Raw genomic sequence first — 26,520 nt, 5'->3', positions numbered from 1 at the left:
TGAGAGGAAAACTTTTATTTTGTAGTAGATGAATTCTTCTTAGGAGCTGCTAGAATTTACTAAGGTTAACTCAGCCTGGTCAGTCTGTATTTCCATCCCTAAAAATTGCAGATACAGTGTGAAATGTACCAATTAAAAAGGATCAAATGGTTGGTTTTAAGTATTTGCTTGCCAAAGCTTGTTCTGTAGGAACTGTGGAGTTGTGTTTTGCAGGTGATTGAATATAAATTTTAAAAGGTTAAATTGGCTTGGTGGTGTGCTTCAGGTTAACCTTAGAATGTTAGCCTTTTCGGTAAATAAAAGTAGATTGAGGGCCTGAGTCACTGAAAATTTTGTATTTTATTTTTACCTTATGTCCAAAGTAGATAAGAGATAGGGGTTATCTCCTCTCTCCCACCCTACCCCAACTCACCATAGGCAAATAGGAACAGAAAAACTGGCTTGTAGTCATCCAGTGGTCGGTATTGAACTTAACTGATCACAGAAGCAAAATTTCTTGGCTTATAATAGCTTTATTTTCCATAAATTATATGCTGTTCTTTGACTTGCTTTATTCAGAAGGTTCTTCCGGAGTTCCCAGTCTTTTACTCCAACCTCAGCCCATTCCAGGTCCTGAAAAAGAGAATGTCCGGACTGTAGTGAGGACAGTAACTCTTTCCAGCAAACAAGGTGAGGTATAGGTAGGTCTAGGTTGAGAGTTCAGGCTGCCACTTTTTAATTGAGAGAGCAAAGTCCTTGAGTGTAGTGTGCCTTTGATGGGTTTGCAGGATGACCTTAGTTATGTTGGTCAGATAGAAGGATGAAAAGAAAAATCAGTGCATTTGACTCTTACTTTAAAGGTTGAAATTCTTGCTCAAGCAGCCCTCACATTTAGGTGTATTTAGTTACTCTTTATCAGTATCCATTCAGCAGATTTATTGACTGCCCATTATGGGTAAAGAGCTATAGTAAACTTTGTAAGTTCTAGAAAAATGTAGGACTTTTCCCTTAATAGTTTTAAACCTGGTAAGAAATATGACACAAGTAATTATAGTATACAGATATATTTAAATGTGCTGTTCAAACAACAAAGAATTAGAGGAAAGAGAGCTCACCTTTTCCTGGTTATCAAAGTTCTACATTAGAGTTAGTGAGAGAGTAGAGTGTGATTCATTTTAGCATATCGAAGTGCACAAGCAAAAGTATAGGTTGGGTTTTGTAAGCAGTTGATTATAACACACCTGTTTTCATATCCTTGGCAACTGTTAATAATTAGGACTGTATTACCGATTCCCTTTGGGCTGTGCATTTGGCTATTTAAATTGCTATTTAATAGACTAAATCTTTTTTTACCCCATATGACAGTCTTAATACTGAGATCTGACTTTCAAGAGACTTTCTGGGTGGGCTTATGATATCAGAACATATTTTGTACCCATTATTATTACTGAATACAGAAAAATTGGCTAATTTAGAGAAATTCTGTTTTTGCCATTTTAGGAGAAGAACCGTTGGTAAGATTGAGTCTCACCGAGAGACTGGGAAAACGAAAATTTTCAGTAGGTGAGATGAATTTTGTGCAGATCCTTTGTTTTCTTCCATTCGTGCATTAACAGCTAATGTTCCCCCAAACTGCCTTTATACAATGTCCTGTCGATATTAATTTTTTTGCTGGTCCCTCTAAATGCTTGGCTGAAATAACTTATAAAATTTCTTTGTCTTTCACATATGCATTATACCTGTTACTGATTTACAGAAATTTAGAGTGTTAGAATTTAAGTAGATTATAACCAGTTTTTTAGAAGATACTCTGTTGAAAAAACAGTAAAGAACATACCTCTTTGTCTCTTTGGACAAATGGAAATTTGAGTTTCTTAGAGGAAAAAAAGTGTCTGGTTAATATAATTTGGTCCCTGAATTTATTAATGCTATGTTATGTTTAGGGAAGTGTTTTATCATATTATTGAATTGTTATGTATATACCCTAATGTGTCTGTCTCAAAAGAATTTTGAAAATTTTGTCTGATTTCAGCTATTTCTTCATACTTTTCTTAAAGTATTGTTACAAATATGAAATATTACCTATTTTGTGTTATCTTTGATACCATTTTCACTGCCTAAGAAGTTTTAGGTAAAAAATAACAGCTTTTTAAATTCCACATGCATGTAAACTTTGTTATTTTTTTGTTTCACATTTAAATTAAAAATAGAGTAGAGAGAAAAATCATTCCCTGTGTAGGGTCTTTTGAATTTTTAATGGGACGCCATAAAGATTATCTTTAGTTGAGCAATGTGAAAGACAATTTTAAACTTGTGACATTTAATCAACTCATATTGAATAGTATATAATAAACCACGAGTCAGGAAACTTGGTAAGGTCTTAGCTCTGTCACTAATTGGTGACTTGAGTAAGATAGAGTTTTTCATAACCTTAGACGTCTTATCTATAGTTGAAGAGGGGGGGCTATTTGGTTTTCCCATTTTTCATGTCACGGAAAAAATACAAAGTTTCCTTTGCTGTCTGCCAGGAACATCCCAGGTGCATTAAAGCACAGATACGCCTAGAATTCTGCCAAGTGGCCATTTAAGATGTTTTTTGTATGTGAAGTTTTTTTCACATATTATTAATGCTAAATTTTGGCCTTAATCAGGGCTTATCATTCTCCATTTGTAGTTTTAGTCCATTATTTGATAGATGTTGATTTGTGCATTCTACTCTTTGTCCCTTTCCTCATTTCTTCTTTCTGGGACATTTTTATTCTCTAACATAGAGTTCTCTGAGCACACTAGTGAATGAACACACCATATATTCTGCATTGTCTCTTTTGCTTGTATTTCTTGACCTTGTTGAAGATGTGTTTGAACTAAGTTCTCTCTGTTTGTAGGGGGTGACAGCGATCCTCCGTTAAAGCGTAGCCTTGCACAGAGGTTAGGGAAGAAAGTGGAAGCTACAGAAACGAACACTGACAAAGCACCAAAGAAAGGTACCTTTGTTGTAATACACTGTGTGTGTGATCATGACACTTGTCCCTTGTAATGTTAACAGGCATTGTTCGTCACCCTTTTTTGTTCAGGTAAATTAGATTATCTTGTGTCTGCATTGTTCTACAAACATTTGAGTATTTACTCTGCTGGATTCTAGGGAGATGCCACTGGATAGAATAAATACCATCACAGTCCTCAGGAACTTAAGTATAATGGCAGATAGGAATATTTATATATATTGTGATAAATTCTGTGATAGAAAAAGTATACACAGTGTTATGGGAGCACACAGGAAAGGCACTTCTTACCATCTGTCAGGAAAGGGTTCCCAGGGCAAATTATATTGAAACCTAGACCAGAAACGTGAGTTAGGAATAGGTAGGTAATGTTGAAGGACCAGAGGCTATGCTGAGGCAGAGAGAAAAATATATGCAAAGGCACAGAGCTAAGAAAGCAGGTTGTACTCAAGGGACTGAGTGTGGTTGAAACATAGAATTGGGGTAAAGAGCATGTTGACTGGAAAGGAGGAAGGATGTAGATCATTTGGAGCGTTTTAAACCATAGTAGAGAGTTTGGCCTTAGTAGCAAACCATGGGAAGGTTATGAACAAAATCAGAAGCTCAGATTTGCGTTTTAGAACCATCGGCCTGCCTAAAATATGGAGGAAGGTTAGAAGGACAAAAGTGCTATCCAGGATATGAGTTAGCAGCCTATTATAAAATAATCTAGACAAGAGGAGTTAGTGGCATAGATTTAGTGTTCTTAAAAGTTGGTATGGAGAGATGTGGACTAAATTGAGAGATATTTGGGAGTTAGAATGATTACGTGGTTGAAGTTCTATTTATAGAAAGAAGTCAAGGTTGGAATTTGTTTTCCTTTTATGACTTGGCAGGGAAACATTGGTGTTAATTACTAAAAGAATAGGTGGGGTTTTTCCCTTTTATTGTGTTTAGTTTTAACTTCTCTTGAAAATGAGAAACTTTTTTCTACTTTTCCTGTAGCCCAAGAGGCTTTGATGAGTAGATGTTTTCATCTAGGGTCTTTCTTTGGATTCTCAGAGCAAACAACCTACTTTTTCTTTGCAGTCATAACCTTTTTCTCCTTGCCTATTGATTATACTAAAAATTTTCATAACTAAAAAATACAGTTTAAATAGATTGGGGGAGCCTTTTGATGCCATTAAGAGTATAAAAGTTTGTATAGTAATAAAAAGATTATTTCCCTGAGGGGCGCCTGGGTGGCTCAGTCTTTAAGCGTCTGCCTTCTGCTCAGGTCATGATCCTAGGGTCCTGGGATTGAGCCCCGCATTAGGCTCCCTGTTCAGCGGGGAGCCTGCTTTTCCCCCTCCCACTTCCCCTGCTTGTGTTCCCTCTCTGGCTGTGTCTGTCTCTGTCAAATAAATAAGTAAAATCTTAAAAAAAAAAAAATTATTTCCCTGAATTCAATAGTTTTTGCTTTTCAGATCTAAAAAAAGATTATATATTTTTAAGCCTTTCCAAGTACTCTAGGGAATCCATGATTCGCAGAGGTCTTGTTCTGTGGAAAAGAAAAATTTTAAGAACCTTAAGAGATTTTTTTTTTAAGTATTTGCATAATACATAATCCTAATTTGTGAACTTTGAAAAAAAAGGTCTCTATTCAACTTTTGGTTTTTTAAAATATATTTTTTTACAGTTCACGTTTCCAAGTCTCTGAAGGAGCGATTAGGCATATCAGCTGGTCCCAACAGTGAGGAGGCAGCAGGTAAGTAAACCCTAAGACCAGCTTCTAATATTTTTTTTCTTTCCTGTAACAATCTTTACTTTTTCTCTGATTTATTTTCTTGTTAGGTTAGGACTTGTGGCTAGGTTAGGGCTTGTGGTTTTTGTGGTTTTATATATATATTTTTTAAGTAATTGACAACTCACTAGTATGAATTCTTTTTTTAAGATCTTATTTATTGGAGAGAGAGAGAGAGAATGAGTAGTGGTGAGGGGCAGAGGGTGGGGAGGGAGGGAGAGAGAAGCAGACTCCCTGCTGAGCAGGAAGTCTGCCCAGGGACTCAATCCCAGGATCTGGAAATCATGACCTGCACCGAAGGCAAATGTTTGACAAAGCCACCCAGGGGCCCCATGAATCCTCCTCTTAAAAGATGGTGAAATGATGACTTCACCACAGCATTAGTAGCTAGAAACTAGAAACCACCTAAACATCCAACAAAAATTCGACTAAGGTGCTTATGTACAAAAATATTGTCACAAGTCATATTTTGAACAATAATGATTTGAAAAACTTCTCACCTCGTATTGAATGAAAAAAGGTTACGAAAGAACACAACTGCTTTTGACCTTTGGATTTAGGGTAAGAATCTTATTTTGTGGGGGTGACAAAGCTTATTTTCTTATTGTAAAAACTCATTCTCAGAAATAACATCCTTATGTATGAGATGATTCAGTTTTGTAAAGATAAAAATACATGCCTGGGGAAAACACTGCAAAAAATACACCAAAATAATTTTCTTCTCTATATTCTACACTCTTCCTGTACTCTGATTTTTAACCCTTGTAAATCGTAAGATCTAACCACTTAGTGTTTGTATGTATATAGTTTAAAGAACAGTAAAATGAACCTGTACCCCAGCCATCCTGTTCTTTTGTACCTCACTCTTCTGATTGAGCCAGGCTGGCATCCCTCAGTTTGCTGGTTTTTAATTTTTATGTCTATGTTTATGAACGGTGTTAGCCTGTGTTTTTTCATCCTATCCTTATCTAGTTTGTATATTAAGATTTTTACCAGCATCACAAAAGGAGAGTCTGATGTCAGACATTCCTACCCTTTTGTAAAGAACCTAGGTTTATTCTTCAGAAACTTTTAGAATTTTCTCTGTATTCCTCCCTACTGTTTTGGAATTTTAGTACAGTAGGTCTAAACATGGCACTTTCGGTTTATTCAGCCCAGTATTTACTGGGCCTTCCAGTCTGAGGACTTAGTTCTAGAAAACATTGCTCTCATTTCTGAGTATGTCTTCCCACACTTCCTTTGGTTTCTCTGTGCATTCTTACCAGACAGAAGCTGGAATGGCAGGACATAGGCTTCACGTCTCTTTTAACCTTGCCGTCATGCTCTCCACTCCTTGGCTTTTTGTTTGTCTCTTTGTTTGGTTTTGATTTTTGCCTCACCTTCTCTGGTCTTTGCTTGGCTTTATTATCTAGGTTAGGAATTGACAGACTTTTCCTGTGGAAGGTCAGATAGTAAACGTTTACGGTTTTGGCGCTGCATTCTCCTCGCAGCTACTGCACTGTGCCATCGTCATGCAAAAGCAGTCCTGTGCAGTACGTCTGTCCATCCGTGTGTCTGTGCGACTGCGTCCTAATCAAGCTGTATTTACATGATAGAGGCTGTGGCCACAGTGGGCCCATCTGCTGTAGTCTGCCAGGCCTCTTCTAGATGGCTGATTTTTGACCAGCCTTGTCTTTTTGATGCTTTTCAGTTCCTTTGGTAGGGTTTATTTGTGCATCTGTGTCTTGTTTGTTTGTTTTTGAAGACTTATTTATTCGACAGAGAGACAGCGAGAGGAAACACAAGCAGGGGGAGTGGGAGGGGGAGAAGCAGGCTCCCCACTGAGCAGGGAGCCCGATGCCAGTATTGATCCCAGGACCCTGGGATCATGACCTGAGCCAAAGGCAGACGCTTAATGACTGAGGCACCCAGGTACCCCAAGGGCACCTGTGCGTTTGTCTTCCAAAGACCTTTTTTTTTTCTTGTCTCTGTTTTCTCCGTTTTATAGCCTGATTTCGGGCTCCCCTAGAGTTACTACTTGGAATCATTTAAAAAGAGGAAAAAAAAAATGTGTGTATTATTTTGTCATCTTCATCATTTGTTTGTTTTGATCCACTTTTAATGTTGTTTCGTAGCACTTGGGTTTCCTGTGGCGGTTCTAAAGGTCTTACTCCCAAGTGGTCCTCTCTCCTGACTGGGAGGCCCAAGTGAGGGCTGCCTGAGTTGGGGAGGGCATGCTAAAAGGCAGCTTGCGGGTGGCTCATTCGGTTAAGTGTCTGCCTTTGGCTCAGGTCATGATCCCAGAGTTCTGGAATCGAGGCCCACATCAGGCTCTCTGCTTAGCGGGGAGTCTGCTTCTACCTCTCCCTCTGCCTGCCTCTGCCTACTTGTGCTATGCCTGTCAAATAAATAAAATCTTTAAAAAAATAAAAATAAATAAAAGCTTGTGTCGGTTGCAGGCTAGAAGTCTGGGGGCCCATACCATTGCCACAGTAAGAAAGATTCTTTCCTTCCCTTGCTTTCCTTTTTCCTCTTTTCCCCTGTTGTTTTTCTGCTTGGCATTTGTTCATCTTCTCCCTTCAGCCCCAACCTCCTAACTCGCTCCCCTTCCCAGCAGATTCTCCTCTTTCCAGGGAGCAGTTCCCAGGAGGTGGTCATGACCGATCCACCTGTGCTATATGACATCCTTATATTTCTACCCACGGTTGCTTTTCTTACTAGTTAGGCAGTTTTCTTTGGCTGCTGGGAAGAACAGATCTCAATCCTACAGTTTCATTTGTTCTTTTTCTGTTTTTCTGTAAATTCATATAGCTGCTCTCTTCTCTCAGAAATCCCTCAAGATTTATGCTCTGTCAGTGGCAGCTTATTTTCCACTGCTGTTGTGGATTTATTCTATTTTTAATGTCTTCTCTATTGTTTTGATAAAATTTTGGTAGAGTGGGGAAATAAGATCTTCAACCATTCACACAATTCCTTGGAGTGGTTATTTTGAGATCACTCCACCATCTTAAAGTGGAAAAAAAATTTTTCTTAAAGCCTAAGGAAGTAATTCAGTATCTGTTTGAGTGCTTCCTATGTACCATTATATACTAAAATACTTCCGATAATTACATTTAGTCAGTTTTCATGAAGTATCTAGTATGGCTGGAAATGCAGGACATTGCGTACTGTGGGAGCAGTGCTGTGATCAGAGAAACAAACTAGATTGGTGGGTGTCAGGTTCTAAACCAAACTTAGTTAAAACTAGGCAGCAAGATAATGAGACCAATAGGGCACATTCTCTGTAGAAGGCACAGCATGTTCAAAAGATCAGAAGGTGAAGCCAAACATGATGTGTTTAAGGTTGTTAAAGGATATTTTTTGTTTCGGATCTTTCATTAAATGCTGTTACTCAGGGGCACCTGGGTGGCTCAGTCGGTTAAGTCTGCCTTTCAGCTCAGGCCACGATCTCATGGTCCTGGGATCAAGCCCTGGGGCAGGCTCCCTGCTAAGCAGGGAGTTTGCTTCTCCCTCTCCCTCTGCCTCATTCCCCTCTTCGTGCTCTCCCTCTCTTTCAAAAATAAAAAAATAAAATCTTTAAAAAAAAAAGCTGTCCTTTAGTTAACAAATGCGTGTGTACAATCTCCATATTTTTCTTGTTTTTCCCACATCACTTCATTATTTCTTCTAGCCCTCAGTAAAGATGAGCATATCTGTCAAGTGTGAAAGTTGCTCTTTAAACAGACGTAGAATGACTAACATATCGTTAAAAATAGCTCTTCAGATAAATGAAACAAGATGGGATCGGGAGGGAGACAAACCATAAGTGACTCTTAATCTCACAAAACAAACTGAGGGTTGGGGTGGGTGGTCGGGAGAGGGGGGTGGGGTTATGAACATTGGGGTGAGTGCCGTAAAGTGTATAAACCTGGCGATTCACAGACCTGTACCCCTGGGGATAAAAATACATTATATGTTTATAAATAAATAAATGAAAATTTCTTTAAATAAATAAAACACCAGTGACTTAAAAAAAAAAGCTCTTCAGTGTCATGCCAGTCTCTGGGCCTTCCCCATTTTTCTTCTGTCTTGTTACCTGTTTTACTTCTATTCATCCTTCAGATGTCACTTAAACATTACTTCCTCTGAAAAGATTGCCTCAACCAATTCTTAGACAAAGGCTGGGGTTCTTGCTTCTTTGTAGTATTCTATCTACTTCCTGTATGAAAGTTGTCATTATTGGGGCGCCTTGCTGGCTTAGGCAGTAGGGCATGCAGTGCAGCTCTTGATCTCAGGATCATGAGTTCAAGCCCCATTGGGCTTAGAGCTGACTTAAAAAAAACCCACAAAGTTACTATTATCATATTGTAAACTAAATGTGGTCAGAGACTCATCGTTGTCTTATCATTATATTTCTAGCACAGTGTCCAGCACATGTTTATAATGAATGGAAGAATTAATTTATTGCCATTTTGTTAAGATTTACAATGACAGCCGTCTCCAACTAATAAATGGCTTTGAGATTCTTCAGGGATAAGCTTTTGACTAGAACCCCAACAAATTTTTGTCACCTGAGAGTTTTCTTTGAGGTCCACTACCTGAAATGTGCAGTATTTTAAAACTGAAATTGAAACTAATATGCTTTGATCATTTTAATTACCTGCCTACAAGATAGCGCTCTATTAGGACTCTGCCCTGATCTAAGAATAGTTAGAGCCTAAGTTGTTAAGCGGTGAGCTCTAAATACAGTGACTTGTTTCTCCCTCCCCGTGAAAACAGAGCGAGGCACTAAAGTTGGTGAAATCCATGTGAAGACATTAGAAGAAATTCTTCTTGAAAAAGCTAGTCAGAAACGTGGAGAATTGCAACCTAAACTGAAGGCCGAAGGACCTTCAAAAGTTGATGAAGCTACTTTAGGAACAAGAAGCCCCTCCACCATCAGAATCAAAACCTTCTCTGAGGTCCTGGCTGAAAAGAAACATCGGCAGCAGGAAGCAGAGAGACAAAAAAGCAAAAAGGATGTAACTTGCATCAAGCTAAAGACAGATAGTGAAATTAAAAAAACAGTGGTTTTGCCACCTGTAGTTACCAGCAAAGGACAATCAGAGGAGCCCGCAGGTAGAGCGAAGTCTATGAAGGAGGTGCACATCAAGACGCTGGAGGAAATTAAACAGGAGAAGGCACTGCGGGTACAGCAGAGCTCTGAGAGCAGCACCAGCTCCCAGCCTCAGCCTGAGGCCACCCCAGGGGCAAGGCGGCTTCTCCGAATCACAAAAAAAACAGGTAACACCACTGTTGGTCTGTAGTACCATTTCCCCAGATCATATTTCAAAGGGCAGTATTGCTCAGGATTTTCCTAGGAGTTCTGTGAGAACTTTACTCAGATAACTTCCAACCACTGGGTCAAATGCAGTTAAGCTCTTTCTTTGCAAGAGCGCTATTATATAGACCTTTGATATTTTAAGGTATGTTTTGAAACTTATATGAGGATGATGAGGCTTCATCTACAATTGTATTTGTCCTATCTTACCTTTATTTTCATTAAGAAAAATTTAGCTCTCATCTGTTTCTAAAGTTGCAGCCTAAGTGAAATAATTAATGGTGGGTTTAATGTGAATATAGGTATAAAAGAAGAGAAGAAACTACAAGAAGGGAGTGAAGTTGCTTCCCAGAGCGGGGTTAATAGAACAGAAGCTAAAGAGGTGAGTTTATTTAAGATCATTTCATGGTTTTGTTCATGGCAGGCAAAGGCCAGGTGAATGATAAAACGTGCCTTTTAGTTTTAGCTAATACATTTCTTTTTAATGCTTTTAACAATAAATTTGGTAAACAGTTGTACTTATACTTTCTTAAATTTCATCTTTTTTTTTTTTAAGATTTTATTTATTTGACAGAGAGCACGCCTAAGTAGGGGGAACAGCAGGCAGAGGGAGAGGGAGAAACAGGCTCCCTGAGCAGGGAAGCCCAATGTGGGCTGGATCCCAGGACCGTAGGATCATGACCTGGGCCAAAGACAGATGCCCAACAATTGAGCCACCCAGGCATCCTATGCTTATACTTTTTTATGAGAATTTTTTGTATTTGTGTTTTTATCTGTTCTCTGCCCCTTAAAGTTGTTGTTGTTTTTTTTTTTTTTTTTTTTAACTAAGCATAATGGCACTCATTGTACAAAAGTTGGGGAATTTTATCTTTTAAAAGAATTAATAAAACCCTATAATTCCGGGGCGCCTGGGTGGCTCAATTGGTTAAAGCCTCTGCTTTCGGCTCAGTTCATGGTCCCAGGGTCCTGGAATCGAGCCTCACATCGGGCTCTCTGCTCAGCAGGGAGCCTGCTTCCTCCTCTCTCTCTCTGCCTGCCTCTCTGCCTACTTGTGATCTCTGTCTGTCAAATAAATAAATAAAATCTTTAAAAAAAAATCCTATAATTCCGCAACCCAGATAAAACAACCATTAGCTTTTTTTTTTTCATGTGTTTTTCTCAAGTCTTTCATTTATGTACATATGTATGTGAACTTGTTCATTGTTTAACTCATGTTTAGAAAGTACTTGAGAACTCTATAGTGTAACACTTAGCAGCCTGCTTTATTTTTTCTGTTTTCATAATTTTTCAGGATGTTTATTTTTACTGACAACATAATGTTCTATTATGTCAGTATAGTCTGCTTCTGGACATTTAGATTTTGCTTTACACAATTAAAGCAATGAACATCATTGTATATAAATCTTGGTGCAAGTGTCTGATTATTTAGGAGGCATTTGTATCTGACTTAGGGCCATGATTGTCTATGCCTACAAAATTGGGGTTTTCATTGTTTCATACATCTTTAACTTTCATCTTCAGGTAGGTGTTTTCTATTTAATATCAAAGAGCAAAAGCTCTTGTGTTATGGATCATGTTAAACTTTGCTTGACATAGATGTCAGCCCGGTAAATTATAAACCAGATTTTCTTTTTTTTTTTTTTTTTTTTTTTTAAGATTTTATTTATTTATTTGACAGAGATCACAAGTAGGCAGAGAGCGTGAGAGGGAAGCAGGCTCCCTGCCGAGCAGAGAGCCCGATGTGGGACTCGATCCCAGGACCCTGAGATCATGACCCGAGCCAAAGGCAGCGGCCTAAACCACTGAGCCACCCAGGCGCTCTAAACCAGATTTTCTTCATCGAGATAAAATTGACGTATTTTTCTTTCAAACAAATTTTTTGTTTTGTTTTGTTTTTAAGATTTTATTTTTTAAGTAACCTCTACACCCAGCGTGGCGCTCGAACTCACAACCTCGAGATCAAGAGTCACTTGCTCTACCAACTGAGTCAGCCAGGGACCCCAAGTTTTTTTTCGGTTGTTGTTTTAATTGAGCTATAAAGCCTGGTAACTTACAAATAATAATCATCATACAGATTGTTAGAGGTATCAAATTTTAAATCTTTCATTTAAATTTACGCTCAGGTTTCAGAAGAGACCACAGGAGTTGGCATTACTAAAATTCAGGTCAAGAGATGTGAGACCATGAGAGAGAAGCACATGCAGAAACAGCTGGAGAGGGGAACCTCACAGAAGGAGAAATCAGTTCTGACACCTCTCCGGGGAGACGTAGACTCTTGCAATACTCAGATAGGAGAGAAGCCGGTGCTCACTCCTGTGCCGGGCCTCACACGGCACCTGGCAAAGCGGCCTTCCACAAAGTCATCCCCAAAGGCAGAGATGGAAACCTCAGGCACTGGGGACTCGATATTGAATGTGAAGTGTGCAGCACAGAGCTTGGAAAAACGGAGTAAAGGTAAGTCGTTTTTCTAGTGTGTCTTGCTTTAGGATTTGAAAATTACCAAGTTTCTAGTAACTCCCTAGCAACAAGTTAAATTCCATTTGTGTTGTATACTTGTCACATAGGTGAAAAGTAGTATTTCTGATAATTGTACTTAAAAGGACAAATCATCTTTCTCAGAATTTAAAATTGCTGTTTAAAGAGCTTTGTCTAGGGCGCCTGGGTGGCTCAGTGGGTTAAAGCCTCTGCCTTCGGCTCAGGTCATGATCTCAGGGTCCTGGGATCGAGTCCCACATCGGGCTCTCTGCTCCGCAGGGAGCCTGCTTCCTCCTCTCTCTCTGCCTGCCTCTCTGCCTGCTTGTGATTTCTCTCTGTCAAACAAATAAATAAAATATTAAAAAAAGCTTTGTCTAAGGGCACCTAGGTGGCTTAGTCAATTAAGCCTTGGGCTCATGTCATGATCCCAAGGTCTGGGGATTAAGTCCCTCATCAGGCTCCGTGCTTATTGGGGAGTCTGTGCCTTCCCCTCTCTCTCTCTCTCCCCCTCTTCCCCTGCTCGCCTGCTCTTTAAAAATAAAATCTTTTTTTTTTAATAAATAAATAAAAAGCTTTGCTTAAAGCTCACTTTGGCAGCACATATACTAAAATTGGAATGCCCCAGAGAAGATTAGGATGGCCCCCTTTGCAAGAATGATACACAAATACATGAAGCATTCCATATATTTAAGTAAGTCATGGGGACGTAACATGGCATGGTGACTATAGTTAACAATACTGTATTGCATATTCAAAAGTTGCTAGGAGAGTAGATCTTAAAAGTGCTCACACAAAAAAATTGTAGGTGCGTATGGTAATGGATTAAATAGACTCACTGTGGCGATCATGTAGTCATGATATATACAAATATTAAATCATTATGTTGTATACCCAAAACTAATACCATGTTGTATGTCAATTATACCTTAGTGGGGGGATAAAAACTCTCTGTGGTGCATCTTTCCTCTGGTTTTGAAGAAGAAAAACACCGGGGAGTGGAAGAACAGTAGCAAAGTCAAGAGCCAGGGAAAAGAATTATTTGAGTATACACTTCATGGCCACATTGTAGTGCACATTGTTTATGGATTATTTTCAGTTTGGGGGTGTGTATGGTATTTCTAGTAGTGCGAAGGAATTTAGATATTCTAAAGTTATTCTCCGTGTAAAAGAGAAATTATTCTAGCTATTAATCAGATATTTTCTGTCCCTTATAGCTAAACCCAAAGTCAATGTGAAGCCATCTGTGGTTAAAGTTGTCTCATCCCCCAAATTGGCCCCCAAACGCAAGGCAGTGGAGGTCCACCCTGCTGTCATTGCAGCTGTGAAGCCGCTCAGCTCCATCAGTGTCCTGCAGCAAAGCCCCACCAAAAAAGCAGCTGTGGTAAGAAGTCGATCTGGCTAGGTGGTGCTTTGCGCAGTGTGGTAGGAAAGCGGGGAGCAGTCACTCTGCTAGCGCTCTCTGTCCTTGTGCTACTTCTGCCATTTCCGAAGCATCTTAGTTATTTAGGTTGCTACTGTATTTTACATTCACAGACATTTGTGGAGTGGCAGAACGGATTTTTTTTTTTTTTTAACTAATTTTTGTGGGGGGCAAGATACTTAGCTTATTTCTACACTCAACCTTTAGATTACTTATTCTTGGATTTCCAAGCTTACGGAATGATAACCATGATTCTAAGAAAGTGGCAAAGTAAATGAATATGCTCAAATGACTCCCACTGAACTACCTTCCTTTTACTTTTTAGGCAGTTGTCCCACTCCTTTCTGAGGACAAATCAGTCACTGTGCCTGAGATGGAAAAACCTAGAGACAGGTAATACCTTGCAGTTCTTCCTAACCAAACTTTAGGCCACTATTGATGCGCTCTAGAGAATGACAGTGCTTAAATAAATCTTCAAACATGTCCAGCTTAGCCACTCACACCAACTTAATAGCCAACTTAAATAAATCTGCTAAACTTCCAATTAATTACAAGAAAACATGCATACAGGGTTGCTGTTCTCCTTAGGTGCCACTGTTTATATATATTGACTGCATTATTTTTACAGTGTTTTAAATATCTGTTTGAATGGTTCTTTAAAAGGTTGAAAATGCCTTGTCTCAAATCAGTATCTGTATTTTATTATCAGAGATGACTCTTTGCTAACTCTGTTCCTGAGACCACGCGGGACCATCAGTCAACCATCAGCAAAGGGCAGGTTTCTAATAATCTTTTGGGTTTTTCCCTTGCAGTCTTGTGTTGCCTCCAACCCAGTCCTCTTCAGATTCCTCCCCACCAGAAGTATCTGGCCCTTCTTCTTCTCAGATGGCCACGAAAACTCGCCGACTCAGCTCCACCTCGACAGGAAAGCCCCCGCTTTCTGTGGAGGATGATTTTGAGAAACTAATATGGGAGATTTCAGGAGGCAAATTAGAAGCTGAGATCGACCTGGATCCTGGGAAAGATGAAGACGACCTTCTGCTTGAGCTGTCAGAGATGATTGATAGCTGAAGGCGGTAGAACATTTAAAAAAAAAAAAAAAAACTGGACTTAGTTTCGTCTATTATAACATTTACCCAAGATGATCATTTCTTTAGTCTAGCATTTGCCCCAAATCAGAAGTATACCTCTGAATTGCCTGTATGTGTCCTGGATTCCTTGGGGTCAGATTTTTAAAGTCCCTCGATAACCATTTTGTCCATTCGATGCCATGGTTTAGCATCTGTGAGAAAAATGTTCTGTCTTAGACCTCTCCACAAAAAAACGGAGAGGGAGATCCAAGTCGAAGGGTGCAAGAGAACTTAGTGACTCCTTGAGGTGTTTGTCAATGTGGGCTCCCCCCCCCCCCGTTTTGCTGTAGTATTTCTTTTATGTATTGTCTTAATGTACTTATTCATGTAACCTGAGTTTGAAAAGGATGAAGACCAGCTGCTGCCAGTAAGGACCAAATTTCACTCTATCACTAAACAAAAGATCCACTCCGTCTGCGTTAAATTGTATGTCTTTTTAAAAGTATTTGGAGATTCACCTAAGCTTTAGAGAAGGCCGAGCAACTCCGGAAGCTCATAATCTGGACATAACTTTTTCGACCTGATTTCCATGCTTCTGCTGCTCTGTAAGCCTCTGAAGAGCAATAGCTAATTTATTATTACTGTAATTTTTGTAAGGCTTTAAAGTGCCTCAGGGATCCTCTGAAACTAATTTTCTATTTCTGGGATTCCCTGGATTCTTAATAAGAGATGGTGACATAATGATTAGAGGAATTCTTTTTTTAGCATGAAAGTTGTCCCTTCTCTTCTTCAGTACTTGCCTCCTACTGGCATTGAATTATCACAGGGATTAAAGTCGGTTAATTTTTTTATTCTAACTCTCTCAGCAAACTCCTTTTGCCCAGTATTTATTTGATGCCCATTAACAACCAGAGGGAAAAAAAAAATGAACTACTCCAAGCTGCCAGTATTTGTCTCTGGACTGTAGCAGTACACTGAATTGTACTGTAGCGGGGGTGATTGAGATGCTCTGGGGGTGTATTGTATACCTTCCAGTTTTCATTTCTGAATTGAATTTTCTTTTCTTGATGTCAGTCTCCTTCATACCACCTCAAGGTTTAGACTTGTGAAGGAACAAGTATGATGGGGATAAGAGTCTTGAAAGGAGACATATTGTACATAATCAGAAGGAAGAGGAAAGAAGGACTTGTCCGATTTGCAATTTTGCTGTAGGTGGCCAGTTCTGTTTCTCATAGGGAAATCTGGTCCACCTGTCGCGTTGGCTCCTAAGGAACTGCTGTTGTAAGCGGCTCATCAAGAGTTGCACCTCACGTAGCCTTGTTGGGAACATGGAAACGGAAGAAAGCCACAGGACTGCCCGTTCAGTCTTGGGAAGATCTGGATGATTCTGCACAAGCAAAAATGACTTGAAATTTATGTATAGACACCTCTCCACCAATCCATCTTCAGCTGACTGAATGTTGTATAATAGCCCTTCTCCAAAGCAGGGGTGGAATGTTCTGGTTTCACCACAGATTTTCTACTCATTTCATTTTTGGAATCCACTTAAAGATTCCAGGTCCCTTTTGTATATAACCTTTATCCTTTTGCTTTTTTAAAAATAATTTTGTTTCATATTTAAAGTCCTTGTATTAGTCAATGATTCATGTTCAGCATTATTTGAACCAATTGCCATTACAAGAAAGATAAATACTTATTTGTGTTTTAAATAAAACTGGTGTAGGAAAGTCTGGACGTCGTGAGTTAAATGGTCATACATCCCTTCAGCCTAGGATCTGCCTCGATGGGGGTCCAGTCAGAATGTTGTTGGTCTCTTGCGTAAATGCTCAAATTTCACAGATAACTGTGTGGCTTTAGAAACTGCTCACGAGGACGTATTGCCAAACTTAACAAGTGTGCTGTTTTAGCCGCATATACTTCAGGAAAGAATATTATTAAATGGGAGGATTTTTTTACCCAGTACTAATACAGAATCAGTATCCTTGTAGCTCAGGTAATGCCATTTATTTTTTTTTAAGATTTATGGGACGCCTGGGTGGCTCAGTCGTTAAGCGTCTGCCTTCAGGTCAGGTCATGATCCCAGGGTCCTGGGATCGAGCCCCGCATTGGGCTGCTCCCCAGGAAGCCTGTTCTCCCTCTCCCACGCCCCCTGCTTGTGTTCCCTCTCTTGTTGTGTCCCTCTGTGCCAAATAAAATCTTTAAAAAAAAATTTTTTTTTTAGAGAGAAAAAGGGTGTGCATGCCATCAGGGAGATGGGCAGAGGGGGAGAGAGAATCCCAAGCAGACCATGATGCAGGGTTTCATCTCATGACCCTGAGATTAAGACCTGTGCCAAAATCAAGAATTGGACATTTAATGATTGAGCCACCCGAGGACCCCAATGCCATTAATTTTTTTTTTAAGGAGAGGATTTAGAAGTGATCTTAGATGGATTCAATTAAGAGATTTGAAGCATGAAGTTATATTTAAATTTTCAGAAAACCCAAGTGTTAGTGTGTCAATTTTTTAAGGAAATAGAAATTTGTTAGCTACCAAAGAACAAAGATTTTTTCTAATAGTCTAAACAAGTACAACTTGTAACAAAAAGCAAACAGATTGGGGCTCCTGGTGGCTGGCTCCCACATTAGCACGGAGTCTTTGAGATTCTCTCCCTCTGACCCTAAGGCCCTTCGTGCACAGCCTCTCTTTCTAAAATAATCTTTTTTTTTAAAAAAAAGATTGTATTTTTTTAAGGCTTTTTAATTTATTTGACACAGAAATAGTACAAGTAGAGCAGAGGAAGAGGGAGAAGCAGGCTCACCACTGAGCAAAGAGACTGATAACGGGGCTCAATCCCAGAACCCTGGGATCATGACCTGAGCCGAAGGCAGATGTTTAACCAACTGAGCCACTCAGGTGCCCCAGTATATTGGGTTTTAAATGATGGTTTTCAATTTTAACAAAAGAGGGCCCAAATGGGGATGCCTGGGTGGCTCAGTCGGTTAAGCATCTGCCTTCAGCTCAGGTCATGATCCCAGATTCCTGGGATCAAGTCCCACATCCGGCTCCTTGCTCAACAGGGAGCCCGCTTCTCCTTCTCTGGTTTCTCTCTTGCTCTCTGAAAAATAAATAATCTTTAAAAAAAAAAAAAGAGAAAACGCCAAATGTTGCAGTCCGGCCCCAACCAGAAGCCTCATGATAGTTTGTGATGCATGTATTTGTCTTAAGATAAATGATCCCTGAAGTTCTGACCTTAACTTCAAATTCTGACATGTCTTCTCAGATAGAGTTTATTTTCACCTTTCCAATCTTTGAAACCACCACAGAGCTAAGATTGATAATACAATTTCAGAAATAAAGTTTGAGGGGCATGTGGGTGGCTCAGCCATTAAGCATCTGCCTTTGGCTCAGGTCATGATCCCAGGGTCCTGGGGCTCCCTGCTCAATGGGGCGTCTACTTCTCCCTCTCCCTCAGCTGCTGCCCTTGCTTGTGCTCACTCTGTCAAATGAAATCATTAAAAACAACTTTGATCTATGTTTATCAAAGTACAGTTACTTTTTTAGAACTGTGGCCTCGTTTTTTCAGAATATTTCTGCAATTCTTTAAAACGGATTGCTTTTGTTAGTTTAGCAATAGGAAATGGGTGGTCTCCAGTTGCTGCCTATAAAACTTAACATTTACTGAGTATTTATTACGCACCTCTTAATTCACATATCCATTGTGACACAACATGCTCTGTGGCCCTGGAAAACCGCTGCTTTGTATCCCCACCATAGTGTCAGTGTGGTCAGGTTTCACGATAGGAAGGTATATTATGTGCAATTGGGTTTGATTCGTTGACTTTCAAGAGCTCTTTATTTCTTAAATCTGATTTTAGGAAGATGCTTGATAAATCTTTGCAAGTTCCCGCAACCCATTAATATCTTATTCTCCAAACTGTGCATCAACTTACTTGAATTTGCAAAATGACGTTATGGGCATGAGCATAAAACACTTGATCCTGACCATTTTCTTAACATTGTACAATAAAATAAGCAAAGAATCAGCAAAAGTTAATTAAGCAGTCACAAGATTTGCTGGGAGCCTAAGAAGAAAGTACTTAGGTTGTATTTAGGTGTTACAGAGGCTGAATCCATGGTGATGAGTAAGAAGCCACAGAGTCAAACTTGGCATTGTCTGTTCCTGGGTTTTCTGGTCTGACTCCGTGACTGGTTTGTCCTCAGGAGTAAGACAACAGTCTGTAGAGTTAAGAGTAAGGGTACGCAGAGCCAGTCAGACTCTGAAAAAAGAGAAGAAAAGATATTCAAACAGCCTCTTGTCTGTTGAATAAATAAGTGAAATAGGCAATTGGCTGGATCAAGAAGACTCGAGACAAATTTCAAGGGAAGGGTGAAGCAGAATGGAAGGAATTCCTCTACCTGACAGGTGCATATGGTGAAGGAGGTCCCTTCTTTGGGACGGGATCTCAAGGAGGGTGGCCGAGCTTAGAAAAACTGAGGAAATTTGAAATTAATCAGCATCAGCAGAACTCCCGTAGAGTATTTTGGACTCCCATCCCTTGAAGAGGCTCCAAATAGAAGCTAACTTCTAACCATCACTTAGCACTACTGCCGCCAAATCCCTGCCCAAGAAATACTGGCCGAGGAAGTGCAAAAGTACGTCAAAAGGCATCAGGAATGAAGTAGGTGCAAGTGTAATTAGACGATGCTACAGAGGGAATGACAAGTCAGTCTGAAACTGGTAAGGGAAGGCTTCCTCGAGGTGTGAGAGCCGGAGTTCTGTGTGGCTTGCTCCGCAAAGGAGATGGTGTGAGCTGCTAAGAAGGCCAACACAACAGGCAAGGTTTGTTTTCACTGACCTCTCACTATCCCACTGGTACTTTCTCAGACTCTGGTCTGTCTTATTCTGGCTGTTTGCTGTCAACCATTCCTGGCTTTAGTGTAAACAAAGATTATTTTAACTGAAAATCTGAGTCACTGCTTTGAAAAGTCGTCCAATCTTTCCCTCTCCCTCCACAATTACAGTCCCTCACCATGGCTGGTGCCTCACCTGTGATGCTCTCCACTCCAGCAAAACTACAAGCTGTCCACTTCCCTGGAACCCTGATATTTCCCCAGCCCCTTGCCTTTGTTAATGCTTTCTCCCTAAAATTCTCTCTCTCTCTCTCTTTTTTTTTTTTTTGATAACTCTACATATCCTCTGGACTCCAGGCTACTGTCCCAACACCCTGTTCATCTCTCCCCAGACTCGGGTTTGGTGCCATCCACCAGGCATACACTGTCTACCCCACCGTTTTAAAATTCTTTACCTGTCCGTCCTCCTCATTACACTATAAACTTGGGACAGAGATTCTTACTAACCTTTATATTCTCGGTACCTAGTATCATAACAAAATACCACAGACTGGATGGTTTCAACAACAGAAATTTATTTTCTCTCAGTTCTGAAGACTAGAAGTCCAAGATCAAGGTATTTGAAATTTTTTTTTCTGAGGCTTCTCCCTGGTTTGCAGGTGCCACCTTCTCACCAGGTCTTCACGCGGTCTATCCCCTACAGGCACGTGTCTGTGTTTTTTTTGTTTTGTTTTTTAAAGATTTTATTTATTTGACAGAGAGAGATCACAAGTAGATAGAGAGGCAGGCAGAGAGAGAGGGGGAAGCGGGCTCCCTGCTGAGCAGAGAGCCCGATCCCAGGACCCCGAGATCATGACCTGAGCCGAAGGCAGAGGCTTAACCCACTGAGCCACCCAGGCGCCCCACGTGTCTGTGTTTTAATGTATCTATAAGGACACCAGTCATCTTGGATTAGGGCCCACCCATATGACTTCATTTAACCTTAATTACCTCTTTAAGGGCCGGTCTCCAACAACAGTCACATGCTGACGTGCTAGGGGGTTAGAGCTTCAACATACACATTTCAGGGAGCACGCTTCACCCCATAACAAAAGGCATTCAATAAACATTTGCTGAATGAATGAAAAAGCTCTTGACACATGTACCCATGTCAGGGGCTGCTGATCTTTGCTCGACTGTCCCTGTCTTTGCAACCCCATTCTTTGGGGTTGTATCCATCACAGCCATTCAGCAAGCTGTGAGATGGAAGGAACTTCAAGTTGAGAGGAAGGATGTTCTTCAGTATTTGAGAAGCTTGGAGCTGACTCTTCTATTTTCAGTATTCGTAGTTGTTTTTTGAAGACTTTATTTATTTAGGATTTTATTTATTTATTTGACAGAGAGAGAAATCACAAGTAGGTAAAGAGGCAGGCAGAGAGAGAGGGGGAAGCAGGCTCCCCGCTGAGCAGAGAGCCCGATGCAGGGCTCGATCCCATGACCCTGGGCCATGACCATGAGACCATGACCTGAGCCAAAGGCAGAGGCTTAATACACTGAGCCACCTAGGTTCCCCGTGAATATTTTATTTTTAAAATAAAAATGGGATGGAGCCCCACATCGGGGCTTCCTGCTCTGCAGGAAGCCTGCTTCTCCCTCTCCTGCTCCCCCTGCTTATGTTCCTCTCTCACTCTCTTTCTCTCTGTAAGTACATAAATAAAAAATCTTTAAAAACATTTTTTTATTTTAAAGTAATCACTATCCCCAAATGGGGCTTGAACTCACAACCCCAAGATCAAGACTTGCACGCTCCATTGAATGAGCCAGTCAGGCACCCCTCAGGGCATATCTCTTTGGACCAGTGATTCTTAGCCTATTTTGCAGACAGCTTGGGAGTATCATAAAAATCTCAAATTTTGCAAGAACTTTATGATTAGTTGTAATTTTTTAAAAGATTTTATTTATTGGGGTGCCTGGGTGGTTCGGTGGATTAAAGCCTCTGCCTTTCGCTCAGGGCATGATCTCAGGGTCCTGGGATCGAGCCCCGCATCGGGCTCTCTGCTCAGCGGGGAGCCTGCTTCCCCCCCTCTCTCTGCCTGCCTCTCTGCCTACTTGTGATCTCTTTCTGTCAAATAAATAAATAAAATCTTTAAAAAAAAAGATTTTATGTATTTATTTGGTAGAGATTACAAGTAGTCAGAGAGGCAAGCAGGGAGAGAGGAGGAAGCAGGCTCCTCGCTGAGCAGAGAGCCCAATGTGGTGGGGCTCGATCCCAGGACCCTGAGACCATGACCTGAGCGGAAGGCAGAGGCTTTAAGCCACTGAGCCACCCAAGCGCCCCTGATTAGTTGTAATTTAAAAGGGAAACTGGTTTCGTAGTACCTTCCACTACCTAATGAGTTTATGGAAATGATGGCACATTTGAACCTTGAACAACACCGGTTTGTACTACACAGATCCACTCATATATGGACTTTTTTTTTTTTTTAAAGAATTGACAGCAAGATCCACAAGGCATTTATTTACCAATCCCTGCCCCAGTCTTCATGGGACCCAACAGAAGGCAACTGATGGCAGCGTCGAGGCTGCTGCCCTCTGAGTTCCCTCGGGAGGCCTCTGAGGCCATCAGCAGCCCCTGGAAGCCCCAGGACCGAGCAGAGCAGTAGGCTGCCCTGTGTGCCTTTGGGGTGGTCAAGTTGAGTGCTGAGGGCTGGCAGGCAAGAGCGTGGGCTGAGCCAAAAGCGCAAAGGGCAGAGATGGCACTGTCTAGGGAGCTTTGATCCCTGAGTCCTCTGTGCCTTTTCTCCCCGAAAGTTCCCAGAGGCCAGTTAACTCACGTGTGGCTGCAGCTGCCGATAGCCAAGGGTCTGTGGTACTCCTCCAGGCCACTGGGGCAGATGTACTGGGCATCCTGGCCCTTGTCACAACCCACAGGCCCACCTGGGGGCTGCCCTGCTAAACCAAGGCCTCCACCATTATACCCGGGCCAGGCCTGCCACAACCCTGTCCCCTCCCTGCCTGCCCAGCCTATACTCAAGTTTTTTTCAATGAATATGTGTACAATACACTGTAAATTTTATTTTCTCTTATGATTTTCTAAGATTTTATTTATTTGAGAGTGAGAGAGAACATGAGCGAGGGGCAGAGGGAGAAGCAGACTCCCCGCTGAGCAGGGAGCACAGGACCTTGGGATCATGACCTGAGCCAAAGGCAGAGGCTTAACGCCACGTGCCCCTGTATTTCCTTTTCTATAAACTGAATGTTCACCTCCATTGCCAATTGTTGTTTTGGATCTTTGTGTCAGTTTGTCGCTGCAAATGCTGTAATATTTAACAGGGATGGGCTCTATTTTTCCAGCCCTCGAATCTGGCTTGAGGTGTGAACTGGACACTAGTTCTGAGCCTGGCCTTTAAAAGGTACTGTTGGCTTCAGCCTTGGTTTTTGGAGGCCTGGGCCACCATTTAAGAAAGTATTCTAGGGGGGCACCTGGGTGGCTCAGTGGGTTAAAGCCTCTGCCTTCGGCTCAGGTCATGATCCCAGGTCCTGGGATCGAGCCCCCCATCGGGCTCTCTGCTCAGCAGGGAGCCTGCTTCCCTCTCTCTCTGCCTGCCTCTCTGCCCATCTCTGTGAAATAAATAAATAAAATCTTAAAAAAAAAAAAAAAAAGAAAGAAAAGAAAAGAAAGTAGACTAGGGGCACCTGGGTGGCTCAGTTGGTTAAGCATGCAACTCTTGATTTCTATTCAGGTCATGATCTCCAGGTCATGAGATTGAGGCTCCATACTGGGTGTGAAGCCTGCTTAAGATTCTCTCTCCCTTTCCCTCTGGCCCTCACACAACAGGCATGTGCTCATGCTGCCTTCGGCTCAGGTCATGATCCCGGCGTCCTGGGATCGAGTCCCACATCGGGCTCCGTGCCTGGCGGGGAGCCTGCTTCTCTCTCTGTCTATGCCTGCCACTCTGTCCGCTTGTGCTCACTCTCGCTCTCTCTCTCTCTCTGACAAATAAATAAATAAAATCTTTAAAAAAAAAACAAACAAACAAAACAAAAAAACAAAAAAAACAAAAACAAAAAACCGGGGCGCCTGGGTGGCTCAGTGGGTTGAAGCCTCTGCCTTCAGCTCAGGTCATGATCCGGGAGTCCTGGGATGGAGCCCTGCATCGGAGCTCTCTGCTCAGCAGGGAGCCTGCTTCCTCCTCTCTCTCTGCCTGCCTCTCTGCCTGCCTGTGATCTCTGTCAAATAAATAAATAAAATCTTAAATAAACAAAAACAAAAACAAAGAAACCATCCTACTCTGCAAGAGAGATGAGGTATGAGGCCCTAGGGCTGCACAGACATGGAGATGGACTCCAGTGAAGCCAGCTTTCCACACACACGCCCCAAACCCTTAAATAGGCCTTCTGGAGCAAAAAAAAAAAAAAAAAAAAAAAATGTCCATCTAAGCGCTGCCCAAATTCTTGACTCACAAATTCATAAATTATAACAAAAGTTGTTTTAAGCTACCAAGTTTTGAATTATTTCTTTCACAGCAATAGAGAACCAGAAAAGCGTTTTTTAAAAAGCTCTTTATATACTAGTAAAATTACCCATTTGTCTTTGATGTGGGACAAACTTCTCCCTGATCTTTTGATTTTGCTTACTGTGGTGGTGTTTTAGTCACCCAAAACTTTATGTGATTTTTACATAATTGAATTTGTCACTTTTTCTTCTAAAAACCAGCGAGAGCATACAACTGAGGAAAAGATAATTGTTAAAAAGAAGAAAGAGGCAATATCTATGATTAAACGAGATAAGCTTGCAAGAGGAAGCTGAAAACTAAAGAAAACTGAAAAATTTCCAAAGACTCAAAGGAAAATTTGAACAAATAGACATCAGGTAGTTAGTTAAAAAAAAAAAAAAAACGGATTCTAAGTTGTTCTCAAATTTAATATAATCACAGTTAAAATACCAAAAGGAGTCTTTTTTTTTAAGATTTTATTTATTTGTTTGACAGACAGAGATCACAAGTAGGCAGAGAGGCAGGCAGAGAGAGAAGAGGAAGCAGGCTCCCTACTGAGCAGAGAGCCCAATGCGGGGCTCGATCCCAGGACCCTGAGATCATGACCTAAGCCGAAGGCAGAGGCTTGACCCACTGAGCCACCTAGGTGCCCCCAAAAGGAGTCTTTTAATTAGATAATTTTAAAGTTTGTAAGAAAAACAAATATGAACAGCTAAGAAAGTTCTATCGACTTCTAGTCCTGCCAAATAAGGAATTATTATACAGTACTTGTAACAGTGACACTGGTCCATACACACAAAAATCAATTGAGCAAAATATAAACTATACATATTTACATACACTTGGTATATTATAAATGTGGCATTTTAAAGGGAGAACAACAGATTTTTTATAATGGTTAAAGAAAAACTGGGTAGATAGATATATAGATATTATATAAAGTTGTATCAGTTCTAGGATATACTGGGATAACATTTTAGATGGATCAAAGATTTAAATGTAAGAAAGCAAAATCACTTAGAAAAAATAGGGGCGCCTCTGTGGCTCAGCCAGTTAAGCATCCCACTCTTGATTTCTGCTCAGGTCATGTTCTAGGCTCAGATCATGATCTCAGGGTCATGAGATAGACCCTTGCATCAGGCTCTGCGCTCAGCCGGGAGTCTGCTTGAGATTCTCTCTCTCCCTCCTCCTCTCTCTCTCTTTCTGACATAAAAAAATCTTTAAAAAATAAAGGATAAAACAAATCTCATGAGTTGTATAATCAGATGACTGGTTATAGGGATCAATCCACAAAAGTTTAGGAATCGTGACTCCAGAGACAGGAAAGTGTAAGGCTAGTTAAGCATCTCTGCATCTGAGATGAGACAAGTCTGAGAGTTTATTCCAGCCATACCACCTTTGAATTCAACCAATGCCCTGTTTAGTCTCTGGACAACATAACTCTCTATTGGGATTGGGGGAGGGCATGCGTTTTCTAGCTCAGCCTTAATATCATCCTCAACAGAAGACCTCAGTTAAGCAACTTACGATTCTGCCACTTGCCTACGTGGGGTACCCTTGGAGGAATCCCTTCAACTCTGATCGTCAGTTTCTCCATCGGTAAAATGGGTTTTCCGGTCAAATACCATTTCTGCCAGGCCACAAGTCACTGACAAAACCTAACAGATTTCGGCTCCTCCCCTTCCAGCTGTGTTACCCTGGAAACGATGTGCTCCCACACGGAGGCCCTGCTGAGTCCACACACATGCTACTCCTTCACCGAATCTCCAGCCCCGCGACGAAAGACAGGGTCATCTCCGTCTTGGTGACAGCGACACCGACACACAGCAAGGATGAGGAACTTACCCCTTGGTCACACAGCGTCAGCGATCTTGATCTTGATCGGGCCCAGCCATCAGACTTCAGGGCTTCCCCGCTAGCCATGCCCTGTCGCCACCTTACAGTAACGCCCCACAAAGGAGACGAGAGTGGAATTGATTACACTGCGAACCACAGCGCCTGGCTTTTGAATTCGGATTTTTTGTGGCTGCGAGGGCCAGGTGTGGAGGCCCCCGGAGCTGGGGCTTCTCGCCGCCATACCCTCTAGACGGCGGTGCGGCCCGTTATGCCTAAATTCCGGGGAAACCGGCCTTGGGAAAAGCACTAGACCAACCCATCTCACACACGGAGGTGCAACTCCTAAAGCCGACACGGGAAACGGAGCCGCGCGGGAGCCTCCTCCCGGGT

At 41.3% G+C, this 26,520-nt stretch overlaps 1 protein-coding gene, 1 long non-coding RNA gene and 1 other non-coding gene across 23 annotated transcripts in view; 2 read left to right on the top strand and 1 right to left on the bottom strand.

Annotated features, from left to right (window-relative positions):
• Nucleotides 1-16,148, top strand: part of ZC3H11A (zinc finger CCCH-type containing 11A) — a 42,041-nt gene extending 25,893 nt beyond the window's left edge. For 20 of the 21 annotated variants that reach the window (XM_045983394.1, XM_045983393.1, XM_045983398.1 and 17 more), the window contains 10 exons: nucleotides 559-669; nucleotides 1,480-1,542; nucleotides 2,865-2,963; nucleotides 4,639-4,707; nucleotides 9,481-9,984; nucleotides 10,324-10,403; nucleotides 12,145-12,475; nucleotides 13,711-13,877; nucleotides 14,242-14,309; nucleotides 14,729-16,148. In XM_045983394.1, coding sequence (XP_045839350.1) covers nucleotides 559-669; nucleotides 1,480-1,542; nucleotides 2,865-2,963; nucleotides 4,639-4,707; nucleotides 9,481-9,984; nucleotides 10,324-10,403; nucleotides 12,145-12,475; nucleotides 13,711-13,877; nucleotides 14,242-14,309; nucleotides 14,729-14,987 — 1,751 coding nt within the window. In that variant the 3' untranslated portion in view covers nucleotides 14,988-16,148. The remainder of the gene's footprint in view (nucleotides 1-558; nucleotides 670-1,479; nucleotides 1,543-2,864; nucleotides 2,964-4,638; nucleotides 4,708-9,480; nucleotides 9,985-10,323; nucleotides 10,404-12,144; nucleotides 12,476-13,710; nucleotides 13,878-14,241; nucleotides 14,310-14,728) is intronic. The other variant, XM_045983401.1, reaches the window with a different exon arrangement.
• Nucleotides 493-26,498, bottom strand: LOC123928299. Its single transcript, XR_006815659.1, has 2 exons — nucleotides 26,140-26,498; nucleotides 493-612 (listed from the first exon to the last, which is right to left on the bottom strand). It is a non-coding gene; the product is annotated as an uncharacterized LOC123928299 (long non-coding RNA).
• LOC123928534 lies at nucleotides 13,080-13,185 on the top strand. The gene has a single exon (XR_006815746.1). It is a non-coding gene; the product is annotated as a U6 spliceosomal RNA (small nuclear RNA).
• Nucleotides 26,499-26,520: the final 22 nt, after the last annotated feature.

This window comes from Meles meles, chromosome 17 (genome assembly GCF_922984935.1).
Source record: "Meles meles chromosome 17, mMelMel3.1 paternal haplotype, whole genome shotgun sequence".
NCBI lineage: Eukaryota > Metazoa > Chordata > Mammalia > Carnivora > Mustelidae > Meles > Meles meles.
The sequence above is the reverse complement of the archived record's forward strand: the minus strand, read 5'-3'. Positions and strand labels throughout refer to the sequence as shown.